This window comes from Rhinoraja longicauda, chromosome 14, assembly GCF_053455715.1.
Source record: "Rhinoraja longicauda isolate Sanriku21f chromosome 14, sRhiLon1.1, whole genome shotgun sequence".
Taxonomy (NCBI): domain Eukaryota; kingdom Metazoa; phylum Chordata; class Chondrichthyes; order Rajiformes; family Arhynchobatidae; genus Rhinoraja; species Rhinoraja longicauda.
The window spans coordinates 9695089-9708333 of record NC_135966.1 but is presented as its reverse complement, the minus strand read 5'-3'; the positions used below and the strand labels follow the sequence as shown (position 1 = coordinate 9708333).

Below are 13245 nucleotides of genomic sequence, written 5' to 3'. Positions count from 1 at the left end.
ATGGCTTTTGAGGAAGCCTTTTCTAATTGCACTTTTACGTTGCCGTAGTATTGTAAAAAAATATTTGTTACACAGAGATCACATGTATTATACAGTATTGCAGGTGACGATCCTGCATAACAGCTGTTTAGATAATCGAAATTCACCCACACAGGATTCGCAAATCACTACCCAAAAATTTGGGATGCAGAATAAAAATTGCTCTTGTGGAAAGCATGTTGAAAAAGAAGTAAATAAACATTCCATTGGCTTTCTTCACTGCCTGCTGTACCTGCATGCTTCCTTTCAGTGACTGATGCACTAAGACACCCAGATCACGTTGTACGTCCCCTTTTCCTAACTTGACACCATTCAAATAATAATCTGCCTTCCTATTCTTACCACCAAAGTGGATAACCTCACACTTATCCACATTAAACTGCATCTGCCATGCATCCGCCCACACACTCACACAACCTGTCCAAGTCACCCTGCACCCAAGTCACCCTGCAACCTCATAGCATCTTCCTCACAGTTCACACTGCCACCTAGCTTTGTATCATCGGCACATGGGGAGAAAGCAGGAGAATGGGGATAGATCAGTCATGATTGAATGGAGTAGACTCGATGGGCCGAATGGCCTAATTCTGCTCATGACTTACGGTGGCGCAGCGGTAGAGTTGCTGCTTTACAGCGAATGCAGCGCCGGAGACTCAGGTTCGATCCTGACTACGGGTGCTGCACTGTAAGGAGTTTGTACGTTCTCCCCGTGACCTGCGTGGGTTTTCTCCGAGATCTTCGGTTTCCTCCCACACTCCAAAGACGTACAGGTATGTAGGTTAATTGGCTGGGTAAATGTAAAAATTGTCCCTAGTGGGTGTAGGATAGTGTTAATGTACGGGGATCGCTGGGCGGCACGGACTTGGTGGGCCGAAAAGGCCTGTTTCCGGCTGTATATATATGATATGATGATATGATGATATGATATGAGTTTTCAATCATTTCTGATAGAACACAGAAAGAACTCCTTTATTTTTAAGACATAACTTGATACATTTGGATCCTCTGGGCTACTTAAACGTGATTCAAGAGTGCAAATGGCAATCTGTTGGAAGAGATGAGTTTGATTGGCCAAGTGTCTTTTCACATACTTCTAATGAACTAAGCAAGGTTTCTAATGCAGTAGAATATAGTATTTGAAATTTTAACCGCAGCAGAATGCTTGTGGTTTAATATATTAAAGACTGATGACGATCTGTGGTGCTACGCTGTCAATTTGGAGCTTAGAAGTAGGGAAATGATAACCGTGAGGAAATGTGTAGGAAGGAACTGCAGATGCTGGTTTAAACTGAAGATAGACACAAAATGCTGGAGTAACTCAGCGGGACAGGCAGCGTCTCTAGAGAAGGAATGGGTGACGTTTCTGGTCGAGACCCTTCTTCAGACTGATGTCAGGGGAGAGGGAGATGGAAATGTTTTACAAAATAGAAAATGGGTATAGGTTTTCAGCACATGCAGTCAGGTTGCACTTAACTAGAAATGGGAATGATTCTAGGGTATATAAGAGGGCTGAAAATAAACTAATCTTCAAACAAAAGAAAATAATTATTTTTTTCTCTTGGTTTTACGACCAGTCTCCAAACTAAACCATTTAAAATACTCTAGATCACTATTGAAAACCTGGAATACTGTTTGATTCCCTGCTGAAGGTTCAATATGTTGTATCCCATACTGCTTTCTGAAACATTTTTTGTATTTCTTTGTTTTTCAGATTTTTTAAGACCCGGATATGACCTCCTTTTTTGAATGGATTTATAGTGGTTTCACTCATAGTTTTTCTAGTGCGCTTCAGTTTCTAGGTATGTTTTATTCTTTTTATCTAAACTTTGATATGGACAAATTTACAAGTAAAATATGATAGGCATTGTGATTTATGATCTTAATTTTTTAAAATTTGTTAATTGGTCAATTATCCCCTTTGATGTCTTGTTTTCCTCTGACCTTGCCATTTCAGAAAAAATGTTCTCCATGTTGCCAAGTTCTCAATGTTCCATTGGCCTTTAAATGTTTTGTTTGTATGCAATACAATGAAAAATTGGCCCAAAGAATTGCCAATTGAACTGAAACATTAACACTGTTTACATTCGGAGGAGGCATAAGAAACTGCAGACGTTCTAAATTTTGAGCAAAACAAAGTGCTGGAGGGTCACGCGGCATCTGTGGATGAAATGGACAGGCAGCGTTTCTGCGAGATGCGATGGAGCTGGAAAGGAGGGGTTGGACTTGGGACAAAGCCAGTTGATAGGTGAATATAGGTGAAGAGGGGTTGATCGGCAGATGGGTGGAGTAAGTAAGAAAGGCTGTAAAAACAGACGATAGGGTGTTGGATAAGGAGAGAAGAGGGGTGAAATCTAAACTGGAGGGATATAGGTGGAAGGCAATGGGGAAGGAGGATAAAAAGAAAAGGGGAATTAAAGAATCTGAAATGGATGCACAAAGAAGGGGAAAGAGCAGGAGAAGGTGCAGAGGGATGGTGTGAGAAATGGGAGCACATGGGTGTGGGGAGCATGGGAAAGAAAGAAGGGGAAGAGGGTGGGTGCTACTTGAAGTCTGTTGGGCTTTTAGCTACCAAAGCCCAAAAGCTGCTGCCTGACCCGAGTGTATTTCCAGCATTTTCATTTCAGATTTCCAGCATGTTCCATGTTTCACTTTTGGATCTGTTCTGTATAATTGTTTGTAATATTGTTCTTAATATGGGCTGAATGTCTTTATTTTTCCAATCTCCTTGCATGGAGGAAGCTGGATATTTTGTGCTCTGGGATTTCTCTAGATTCTCGGAATAACTGTCTTATAGGGGCAGTGAGAAATTACTGAAAAGTAATGTCAAAGTAGCAATGTAACTTGCCACTTTTGCTGTCTCTATTGTTTGCAATTTTCATTTCTTCTGTAAGCTGAGTATTTTTGCTAGAGATCTGTAGTCTTTAGAGATACAGTGCAGAAACGGGCCCTGCGGCCTACCGAGTCCATGCCAACCAGTGAGCCCCCTACACTAGCACGATCCCACACACTTGGGACAATTTGCAATTTTACTGAAGCCAATTAACCTTCAGACCTGTACGTCATTGGAGTGTGGGAGGAAACCGGAGCACCCGGACAAAACTCGTGTGGTCACAGGAAGAATGTACAAACTCCGTACAGACAGCACCCGCAGTCAAGATCGAACCCGGGCATTTGGCCCTGAAAGGTAGCAAGTCTACCACTGCGCCACCGTGCGTGTCGGTGTCCATTATCAGAGAGGATCTAAAGGAACTAGATTTGGGGATATCCACTTACACATACAAAATATTGTATACTTATACCAAGCCAAGCATCAAGGTTTCTTTAATAGCATTCTGCTGAATCAGAGAACAGTCCAAATATAGAACTATACAGGATCGGAGAGGGCCCATCGGCCCACAATTTTTATGCCGAATGTGATGCCAATACCAACTCTTATCTTCTTGCACGTAAGCCATATCCCTCCATTCCCAGCTTATCCACATGCCAATGCAAAAACTTCTTAAATGCTACTATCTTATCTACCTTCACACCACCCTTGGCAGCACATTCCAGGAACTCACTGCCCTCTATGTAAAGAAAAACGTGCACCGCACTACACTTTTAAACGTTGCCCTTCTCACCTTAAAGCTAAGGAATATAGAGGTGAGACCAATTAATTTCCTGTAACTGGAGAAAATATTATCCTTTTTATTATCGGGTATATATTTAGAGATAGGGAAGTGTGATTTGTGTAGGAAAGAACTGCAGATGCTGGTTTAAATCAAAGGTAGACACAAAATGCTGGAGTTACTCAGCGGGACAGGCAGCATTTCTGGAGAGAAGGAATGGGTAACGTTTCGGGTTGCGACCCTTCCTGAAGGAAACCCTTCTACAGGAAGGGTCTCGACCCGAAAGGTCACCCATTCCTTCTCTCCAGAGATGCTGCCTGTCCTGCTGAGTTACTCCAGCATTTTGTGTCTACCTTGGAAGTATGATTTGTTTACCAAACGGTCCTAATTGTGTTTTAGTATGCTTAAATGATTTATAGAGTTGCTAGCCTAAAGGAGTTCGTACTGATGTTGATGTAACACCATGGGAAGAGCAGCTATTTATAAATCATTCGTATCACATTACTATAACGAGTAGCAGTGCAGAGTTTATTAATAAACATGTTTTATAATATATGGAAGTGTATTCTATAGGGGGGTAGAATTGTAAGAACTCGGGAGCTGGTGTATTTCCCCTCAGCAGATAAGAAGTTTCCATTTTCTGTCCTTTCAGCATTTATTGTATTTTTTTTTCTAATAATGCAATGAATTGCATTGAGCTTTATTAAATAGTTTTTCCCAATAGGTTTATTTTGTGCTATGACCCTGTTGGGTTTCTTTGGCAGCATATATTTGCTGGAAGTTTGATATTTGAAATCTGCTTCCAGCATCTGCGGTCTTTTGTGTTTCCACTTGAAACTCAATTCACTTCAGATTCACATTAGTTTATTGTCATATTCTCCAGTGTGCCATAACATTCCTTGTTTGCGTGAAGCTTATACTGTACACATCCATATTGATAGTTAAAATGACAAATGCCAGTCAGCAGTTGGTGCATAGATTGCATCTAAAAGCAATGCGGAACAATCTGAAGTGTTGCGATCAAATGGAAGATTTTTGAATAACAATTCAGTGTCTGGAGATAATTAATTGAGTGTGTGGGTTTTATTTTTCTTGTGGAGTGGATATCACTGATATTGCCAGCATTGATTGTACACTGCTATTTGCTCTGAAATGAAGAAACGGTAAAGCACTGGGTTTAGACTCACTATGTGGGCCAAACTGTGACAGGATGGCAAATTTCCTCCTTTGAAGTGCATTAGTGATCTAGATGAGCTTTAAACTTGAGAGAAGCAGCGCGGAAACAGGCCTTTCGGCCCATCAGGTCTGTGCCAACCTGCGATCCCCGTACACTAGCACTACCCTACGCACGAAGTACGATTCTCAATTTTATCAAAGCCAATTAACCGCCTCTGTAACTTGTCCCTAGTGTGTAGGGCATGGATGCGAAAGTGGGATAACATCGTAAAGGGCCTGTTCCACTTAGGCGATCTTAAGGCGACTGCCGGCGACTGGGCTGTCGTCGACAGTTCGCCGGGGTGTCACGGGCATGATCGTGAGGAGTCTTCCAAAAATCGTAGTGGATCTCAGGATGAGAAATCATCCGGTTTGAAATTTCTCGGCGACAGCTGGCTTGTTGGCAGGTATCATTGCTTATTGCGGGCGCTGTCGCATGCTGTCCCCAGGTTTGATAGGTTCTCTTAGATGCATTTACAAGCACATAATATTAAAATAAGTAAAGTCATTTCAAAATACCTTAAAATGCTTGTGTTTAACCAATTTATTTAGCGTCAGGCCATTTGACAGGTAGATTGGAGGCGACAGTTTGACGGTCAGGTAAGCGTGGGAATTTCGTGATGTTTATGGCCAGCAGCCATTACATTTAAAGTGGGCTCCCAACCCAGATATGCATCCCAGAAACCAGATATGCATCTCCCTTACATTTTCAAAGAATGCCCATGCACTTTTTTTTACAAAAATCCACTTAACCACTTTTAAAATTATTATTTTTAATACAGCTATTAGTAAGCTGGAAGTAAATCCAGTTTATTCCTTGTTACAGTGAAGCTTGGTTTTTAAGTAACCCATACAAGGTGTTATAAGTTCAAAACTCTCAAGTACTTACCGACTTGTCAGTGATTTCAGTGAAAATCAGGATGCCGGAGAAGCATTGACAGAGTGGAAATTTTCACGATGTTTCCGAAGACGGTGTAATCTCGACCTGACTCGGCATTGTCGTGGTCATTGTCGTTGGGTAAAAGAAAATTTTGGTGATCTGCTACGACTTTGACAGTCGCCAAAAAAATCGTCTAAGTGGGACAGGCCCTTTATGCAAAATGCTGATCGATGGTCTGTATGGACTCAATGGTTGGCATGGACTCGACGGGGCAAAGGGCCTGATTCCATGCTCTATCTTTCAATCAATAAATTTCAAAGCATTATGAATTGATACTTGAAACACCATGAAATGCTGTTCAAATATTCCGGGCAAAATCTTCCTTTTGATCTCAACACTTCAGGTCCTTTAGATAATCTGTTTCTCTGATGTCAGGAATACTAACGTTGTAATGTCAAGAAGCCATTTCAAATCAGCACACTTATTGTGTGCTAATATTTCTACCAAATATTCTACTGATCTCCAAATGTCACCAGTTTGATGCTCAATTTGGAAGATTGGCACATATCACCAGAGCAAACAAAAATGTTTGCAGATCTATCATTGCACAATTTTCCGTTACAGTGGGCTGTTTGGTGAAAAGTATCTTTGATGGCACATCCCGGAATAAAATCATTTGTTTGCAAACTTTCGAGTGGTTCAGTGACCTGTACAAAAGGGTGCTGTCATGCTGACTCATCTTGTTCTAGTACATATACATCCAAGGGTTTGTCTGGCGTTGTTTTGAAATCAGTCAGTGTGTATGTGTAAGAATGAGAGACGTGCGTTACTAGCATTTGTGTGTTCTTTTAATATGCTGAGATACTTGTTTTACTTGTTCCAGGGCTATACAAGAAATCAGGAAAATTAGTATTTCTAGGACTGGACAATGCTGGAAAGACTACGCTGTTGCACATGCTCAAAGATGATAGACTGGCACAACATGTGCCAACACTACATCCAAGTAAGACGATTCATTTTTGTAGTGTTATTGCAAGAAATCATTGATTTATTTTTTTGAAGCGTTTTATCATATCTAAACGTCATATAGAAGATGATAAGATGAAGACCTCAATAAAAGGGGAAGTGGTAAAGATAATAGATGAAAAAGAGCTACTAGAAAATGTGTCTGCGCTTAAGTAAACTCCTCCAATTCACATTGACACGCATCCTGGTTTCTTTGGGACGTGAAATGGAAGATCTAGAAGGAAGCAGTTCCTATAGCCGTTTAATTCCCAGATAAGGGAGATCTGCCAGAGGTCGGGAAAATAGTAACCCCCTTCCACCCCCTCCTTTATCAGAAAAATGCGTAAATTGATGTGAACTTAGTGAAGTTTTGTTTATTTTTTAGTTTAGAGATACAGCGCGGAAACAGGCCCTTCGGCCCACCGAGTCCGCACCGACCAGTGAACCCCGCACACTTAACACCATCCTACATGCACTAGGGACAATTTTACATTCATACTAAGCCAATTAACCTACAAACGTAAACGTCTTGAGTGTGGGAGGAAACCGAAGATCTCTGCGAAAACGCTCGTGGTCATAGGGAGAATGTACCAACTCCGTACCGATAGCACCCGTAGTTGGGATCCAACCTGGGTCTCTGGCGCTCTAAGGCAGCAACTCTGCCGCTGCGCAACCGTGCTGCCCTCGGTGGTAAAGGATGCTGTTATAGATTTGATGAAGGCTGGTTCTGGCTGACAACTTGATTGAATTTTTGAGGTAATAGGGATGATTGATGAAGGAATTCAAGGAATTTGCATAGATTTTAATACCTGGTTAGCAAGATTGAGGACTATTGAACTCGTGGATCTCTAATGGCATGGGTAGGAAATTGGTGAATGGCTATTTCTCAGATTGGAGGATGGGCAGAGATCACCCATGGATGAATGTGAGGAGCAAGTTTGTTTTGGCTGTTAATGATTTAGGCATAGGTGGGAAGGGTAATGTTTCCTAATTTGCAAATGTCGCAGTTCAAAAATATGGTAAACAAAGTGGAGAATGGTAATAGTTGACTGGATAACACAGTCCAACTGAATTTGCTGACATGTGGGGGATGAAATTTAATATAGAAAAGTGGGACATTAATTACTTTGGCATGTGAGTAAGATGGGACAATATAGATGAAAGGACTCTGTTCTTAAAGGTATGAGGATTGTATATGTGTGCATAAATTCTTGAAAGTAAAAGGATGTGTAAAAATGTGCTTAATAATGCACCCTGACAACCTGGAATTTGAAAATTGAAGAAGCAAAAAAAACCCCAACTATGTTGACCCTATTCCAAACAGTAATTTGGTCACATTTGGAGAATTAGGTCCAGTGCTAGCTCGGCTACATTGGAGAGATGTTAATGTCCATGAGAGAATGCAGAAAAGTTGTACAAAAATGATTCTGGGGAAATGGGATTTCAACTGCAAAAGTTACAAGGAGAAATTGGAGTGGCTCTTCTTGGACCAAAGAAAGTTTCGCCATGAACAAAATGAAATGTATTGGTGAATTATTTTTATAGCATTTCAGCGTGCAATATGTTGTAATAAATTGTTCACAAGGAGTACTCAGTGATTTTAAATCATAACGTACTATTTTGTGTATTTTAATGTACAGGTGGTTTCCTGTGTTTTAAATGGATAATGTAGTTACATAATTTTTCACTCAGTGCTTGAAAGTAATCAGTGTTCTGTTTTGTACCGTAGCCTCGGAAGAGCTGACGATTGCTGGGATGACTTTTACTACTTTTGATCTGGGTGGCCATGCACAAGGTAAGGTTCTGTTTATAATGCCATTTGGCATCAGCAAAATCCCAGTGCACCTTTTATAGACACAAGATGCTGGAGTAACTCAGCAGGTCAGGCAGCATCTTTAATTTAGTTTAGACATACAGTGGGGAAACTGGCCCTTCGGCCCAGAGAGTCCCTGCCGACCAGCGATCCCCGCACACTAACACTATCCTACACATATTTACAATTTTACCAAGCCAACTAGCCTACAAACCAGTATGTCTTTGGGAGTGTGGGAGGAAACCGAATATCCTGGGGAAAACCCACGCAGGTCATGGGGAGAACGTACAAACTCCATGCAGTCAGCACCTGCAGTCAGGATCGAACCCGGGTCTTTGGTGGTGTAAGGCAACAACTCTACCACTGCGCCACCGTGCCATCCGCTTTTCCATTCCCCTGGAGAAAATGCACAGGTGACGTTTTGAGTCAGGACCCCAGACTCTTAAGACTTTTCGACCTGAAACATAACCTATCCATTTTCACCTGAGATGCTGCCTGGCCCGCTGAGTTGCTCTGGCATTTTGTGTCTGTCTTTGGTATAAAGCAGCATCTGTAGTTCCTTTTTACTGCATCTTTTATGATGTTCTCATTTTCTTTCTTCTTTCTATGTTAAAGCTCGCAGAGTCTGGAAAAACTACCTCCCTGCCATCAATGCCATTGTCTTCCTGGTTGACTGTGCAGACTTAGAGCGTCTGGTAGAATCTAAAACAGAGCTTGATGTAAGCAAAGTCAATAGTGTATTATTGTCATATGTCCTGAATCAGAACAATGAAATTCTTACTTGCAGCAGCACAACAGCGTGTTTAGTTGGAATACCTAACTCTATATAAGATGACGTTAAAGTAACATGAGTAAAATATGCCAATGCATTTCACAGAAGTATTTTTAAACAATATGTCTGTGTGCCATATGGGAACATGGAAGAGCAGTTGACCAAATATTTCAAGGAGAATCTGATGAGAAGAAATAAAAGTTGGAATGGGCTGCACAGTGGTGCAACTGGTAGAGCTGGTACCTCGGTGTCAGAGACCTGGATTCAATAGTCATCTTGAGTGCTGCCAATGTAGAGTTTGCACGTTCTCCCTGTGACCACGTGGGTTCCCTCTGGGTGCTCCCTTTTCCTCCCACATGCTAAAGACATACGGGTTTGTAAGTTAATTGGCCTTGGCAAATTGATTCTACCGTGTAGGGAGTGGATGGGAAAGGGGGATACCTGAGCTAGTTTGAATAGTGATCGATGGTTGGTGTGGACTTGGTGGGCCTGTTTCCATGCTATATTGGAAGAAATTTCTGGTCATTGAGTACTGGACATGCAATATGTTAGTGGAGTTCAAAAGAGGCGGTGGTATTACATGATGAAATGTATCTAAATGAAGAGTTTTGGTGCTAATCCATAACTCGACCTCACCCAGCACCTCAAACCATGTGCATCTGTCAATAGGAAGTGATTGGGAATGGGAAACTAGTGACTTCTGCCTTCCCAGTAAGAGTGGTCTTGCTTTCCTTTTCCCAAACCCGGGAATGATTAAAGAGGGCCAGGAAGAATGAACTGACAATACATTGAGGATATTATTGTTAAAGGCAGCATAGAGCTACATGCACATCGCATTTCACATGTGGGTTGTATTCTTGAAAAGCAGTGCATAATTAAAAACGTGCAAATTACACTGCCTAATGTAAATTTGAGCACGTTATTCCAAAAATAAGAGCGTATAAATCAGGCTTTGGTATTAAACGAACGAGGGGATTATTTAAAAAATGCATACGTCAAATGTGAGGTGCCTGTATTGTGGCCCTTGCTCTTGTGTTTTGTGAGCACTTTGACCAATGTCCCTTTCAGTGTGTTAAACCCCATGCTTTATAATTTGAGGCAAACGAAAAGGGTGTGTGTGACACAAGGTTGAATCTTGTTAACAAATTGTCATTCTATTCTACAGGCACTAATGACAGATGAAACTGTTGGAAATGTGCCTATTCTTATCCTTGGAAACAAAATTGACCGACCTGAGGCGATTAGTGAAGAAAAGTTCAGAGAGCTGTTTGGACTGTATGGGCAGACAACGGGAAAGGTAAGATTCATTCTCCCTTCATCCCTCATCTATTGACTCCATTTATACCTCGCGCTGCCTCGGCAAGGCCAGCAGCATAATCAATGACGAGTCGCACCCTGGCCACTCCCTCTTCTCCCCTCTCCCATCAGGCAAAAGGTACAGAAGTGTGAAAACGCACACCTCCAGATTCAGGAACAGTTTCTTTCCAGCTGTTAGTCTGAAGCAGGGTCTCGACCCGAAACGTCATCCATTCCTTCTCTCCAGAGTTGCTGAAGTCCCGCTGAGTTACTCTAGCTTTTTGTGTCTTTCATCAGTCAACTGAATCATCCTGCTCCAACCAGAGAGCATTCCTGAACTACTTATTTACCCTCGGACTACCCTTGATTGGACTTTGCTGGCTTTACCTCGCACTAAACATTATTCCCTTATGTATCTGTACACTGCAAACGGCTGTTATATTTTTGCTGACTGGTTAGCATGCAACATATAAAGCTTTTCACTGCACCTCAGTACCCGTGACAATAAACTAAACTGAAACTGAACTGTACAAGTGGTTAAATTAGCATTTGAACTGATACTTTTATGGATTTTAGTACAAAATCCACTCGAGCACCAATAATTATGAAAATAACTCTGTATTTCCAACTCTAATGCAACTAATTAGTGTTTGGATTGAACCAATAAATAAGAACATACTCTTTGGACATCTTAAAGGCCAAAGAAACGATAGATGCTGTGGGAAATTAGTGAGTTGATTTTAAGGAGCACTTGGGGAGGAAAAGTAAGGTGAAGTGTAGCCAGCTAAGAAAAATAAATTTAAATCGTGGTGGAAGGCTCGAGTGGAGTGAGCAGCAATGCAAAATCAGTTGGAGTGGCTGAACAATAAGTTTCAATTTTGTATTTTAGCTGAACAATAAGTTTCAAGTTTGTATTTTATAAAGGTTTATCTGTTAATTGTTGATGCACTCAGTAGGTCAGGTGACATCTGTGGAGGGAATGGATAGGTGCCATTTCAGGTCGGGACCCTCCTTCAGACTTGACTTCAGTCTAAAATTTCCACTTATCCATTCCCTCTGCAGATGTTGCCTGACCTGCTGAGTTAATCCAGCACTTTGTGTTCTCCTGAAACAAAACTTTTTTTTTGCGCTCAATGCCAACTCAATCAGAATTATTGAAAGTCAATAAATAAGCATAAAATAAATGTCATTGAATATGATTAACCTTATTTCCTCCTCTCTCTCTCTCACTCTCACACACCTACCTGATCTCACAGGGAAATATTTCCATGAAGGAGCTTAATGCACGACCACTAGAAGTCTTCATGTGCAGCGTCCTAAAGAGACAAGGTTATGGAGAAGGTTTCCGTTGGCTAGCCCAGTACATAGACTGAAGCTGAATTTTGGGAATGCAATCAGTCGAGGACTGAAGATCCATCTACCAACATACTACAACTTGAACCTAATAGACATTTTCTGGGCATATGTTTGGTTATAAAAGTTTGATGTTTTTCTAGAAGAATAACAATAACATTGGCTGTGCTTAAAAAAAAAAGTCATCTGTATGTATGGTCTCAGAAAAAAAAGTTCTTAAACAATTTGTATGTTTGAAGTTACAATATGGTAACATTCTAATTTCAGTGGATAAAATACTTGTTTCTTTATTTGATTTATTACATTAACCAAACTATCGATCTGTACAGTTTTGGACAGAGTGTGTACTTAGACAAAAATAGCCTCTGAATGCACTTTTTAACATGAAAGCAACGTACATGTGAGCGGTATTTAATGATCATGTAAAAAAATTTATGTACTATTTTTGAAATTGTTCGGTTCAATAAATTTAGAACATGTAACCACCTACCCTTTTAGTATCTGAAGAAGACAAATATTTTTAGAAAAATCTCAATTTAGTGATACCTACTGCATGATGCCTTAACATTCAAGTTAATCTGTAACCTATTTATTCCTTCCTTGAAAAATAGATAAACCAAATGCTCATTCCATATCTATTTCTGTAGTTCTGCTGCAAACTGTAAGCGCAGTTCATTTTTATTTAAAGCTCTAAATTATATCCTCTTCATAGAATGGAAAGCACGAATAAATTATACATGCATGAAATATTCCCACCAGCACTTTCCTTCAAAAATGTTAGGATTTGTTAAAAAAAATATTAATTCATACGAAGTTAATCCTTTGAGAATTTGAAGAATTCTTTGAGTCTTCTGTTCTTAATTCTTAGTTTTCTGTGTTTATGCCAAGGCAGATACAACTGGAAATGCAAGCTAGGATCAGTGTCATTCTGCTAAAGAATGAGTTGAGGAGTATTTGTCATATTGTTCCACTGGAAGGATTATTCAGCATGACAGCAAGCCTTAGACTGCTAGTACTGATGGTAATGTGAACCCAAAAAAAAGAATAATCCTTGTCTACAATGTAATTAAACTTGTTTCAGATGCACTTTATAATGCCTCTTTGTGGCTAAATAGCTTGCTAAAACCAACTAAATAGCAGTTGAATTGTCACTAGTTTGAGTTTTAGATTGTAGTTTAGTTTATAGATACAGCATGGGAATATGCCCCTTGGCCCACAGAGCCCACACTGAAAAAAAAACCCCACCTGTTCACGCTAGTTCCAT

General features: G+C 40.6%; 1 protein-coding gene across 4 annotated transcripts in view; it reads left to right on the top strand.

The window, feature by feature from the left end:
• The window catches only part of LOC144600038 (small COPII coat GTPase SAR1B), a 29605-nt gene extending 16877 nt beyond the window's left edge, over positions 1-12728 (top strand). For all 4 annotated transcript variants that reach the window (XM_078411391.1, XM_078411389.1, XM_078411388.1 and 1 more), the window contains exons 2-7: positions 1751-1838; positions 6626-6745; positions 8477-8542; positions 9176-9279; positions 10498-10629; positions 11885-12728. In XM_078411391.1, coding sequence (XP_078267517.1) covers positions 1769-1838; positions 6626-6745; positions 8477-8542; positions 9176-9279; positions 10498-10629; positions 11885-12001 — 609 coding nt within the window. In that variant the 5' untranslated portion in view covers positions 1751-1768 and the 3' untranslated portion in view covers positions 12002-12728. The remainder of the gene's footprint in view (positions 1-1750; positions 1839-6625; positions 6746-8476; positions 8543-9175; positions 9280-10497; positions 10630-11884) is intronic.
• Positions 12729-13245: the final 517 nt, after the last annotated feature.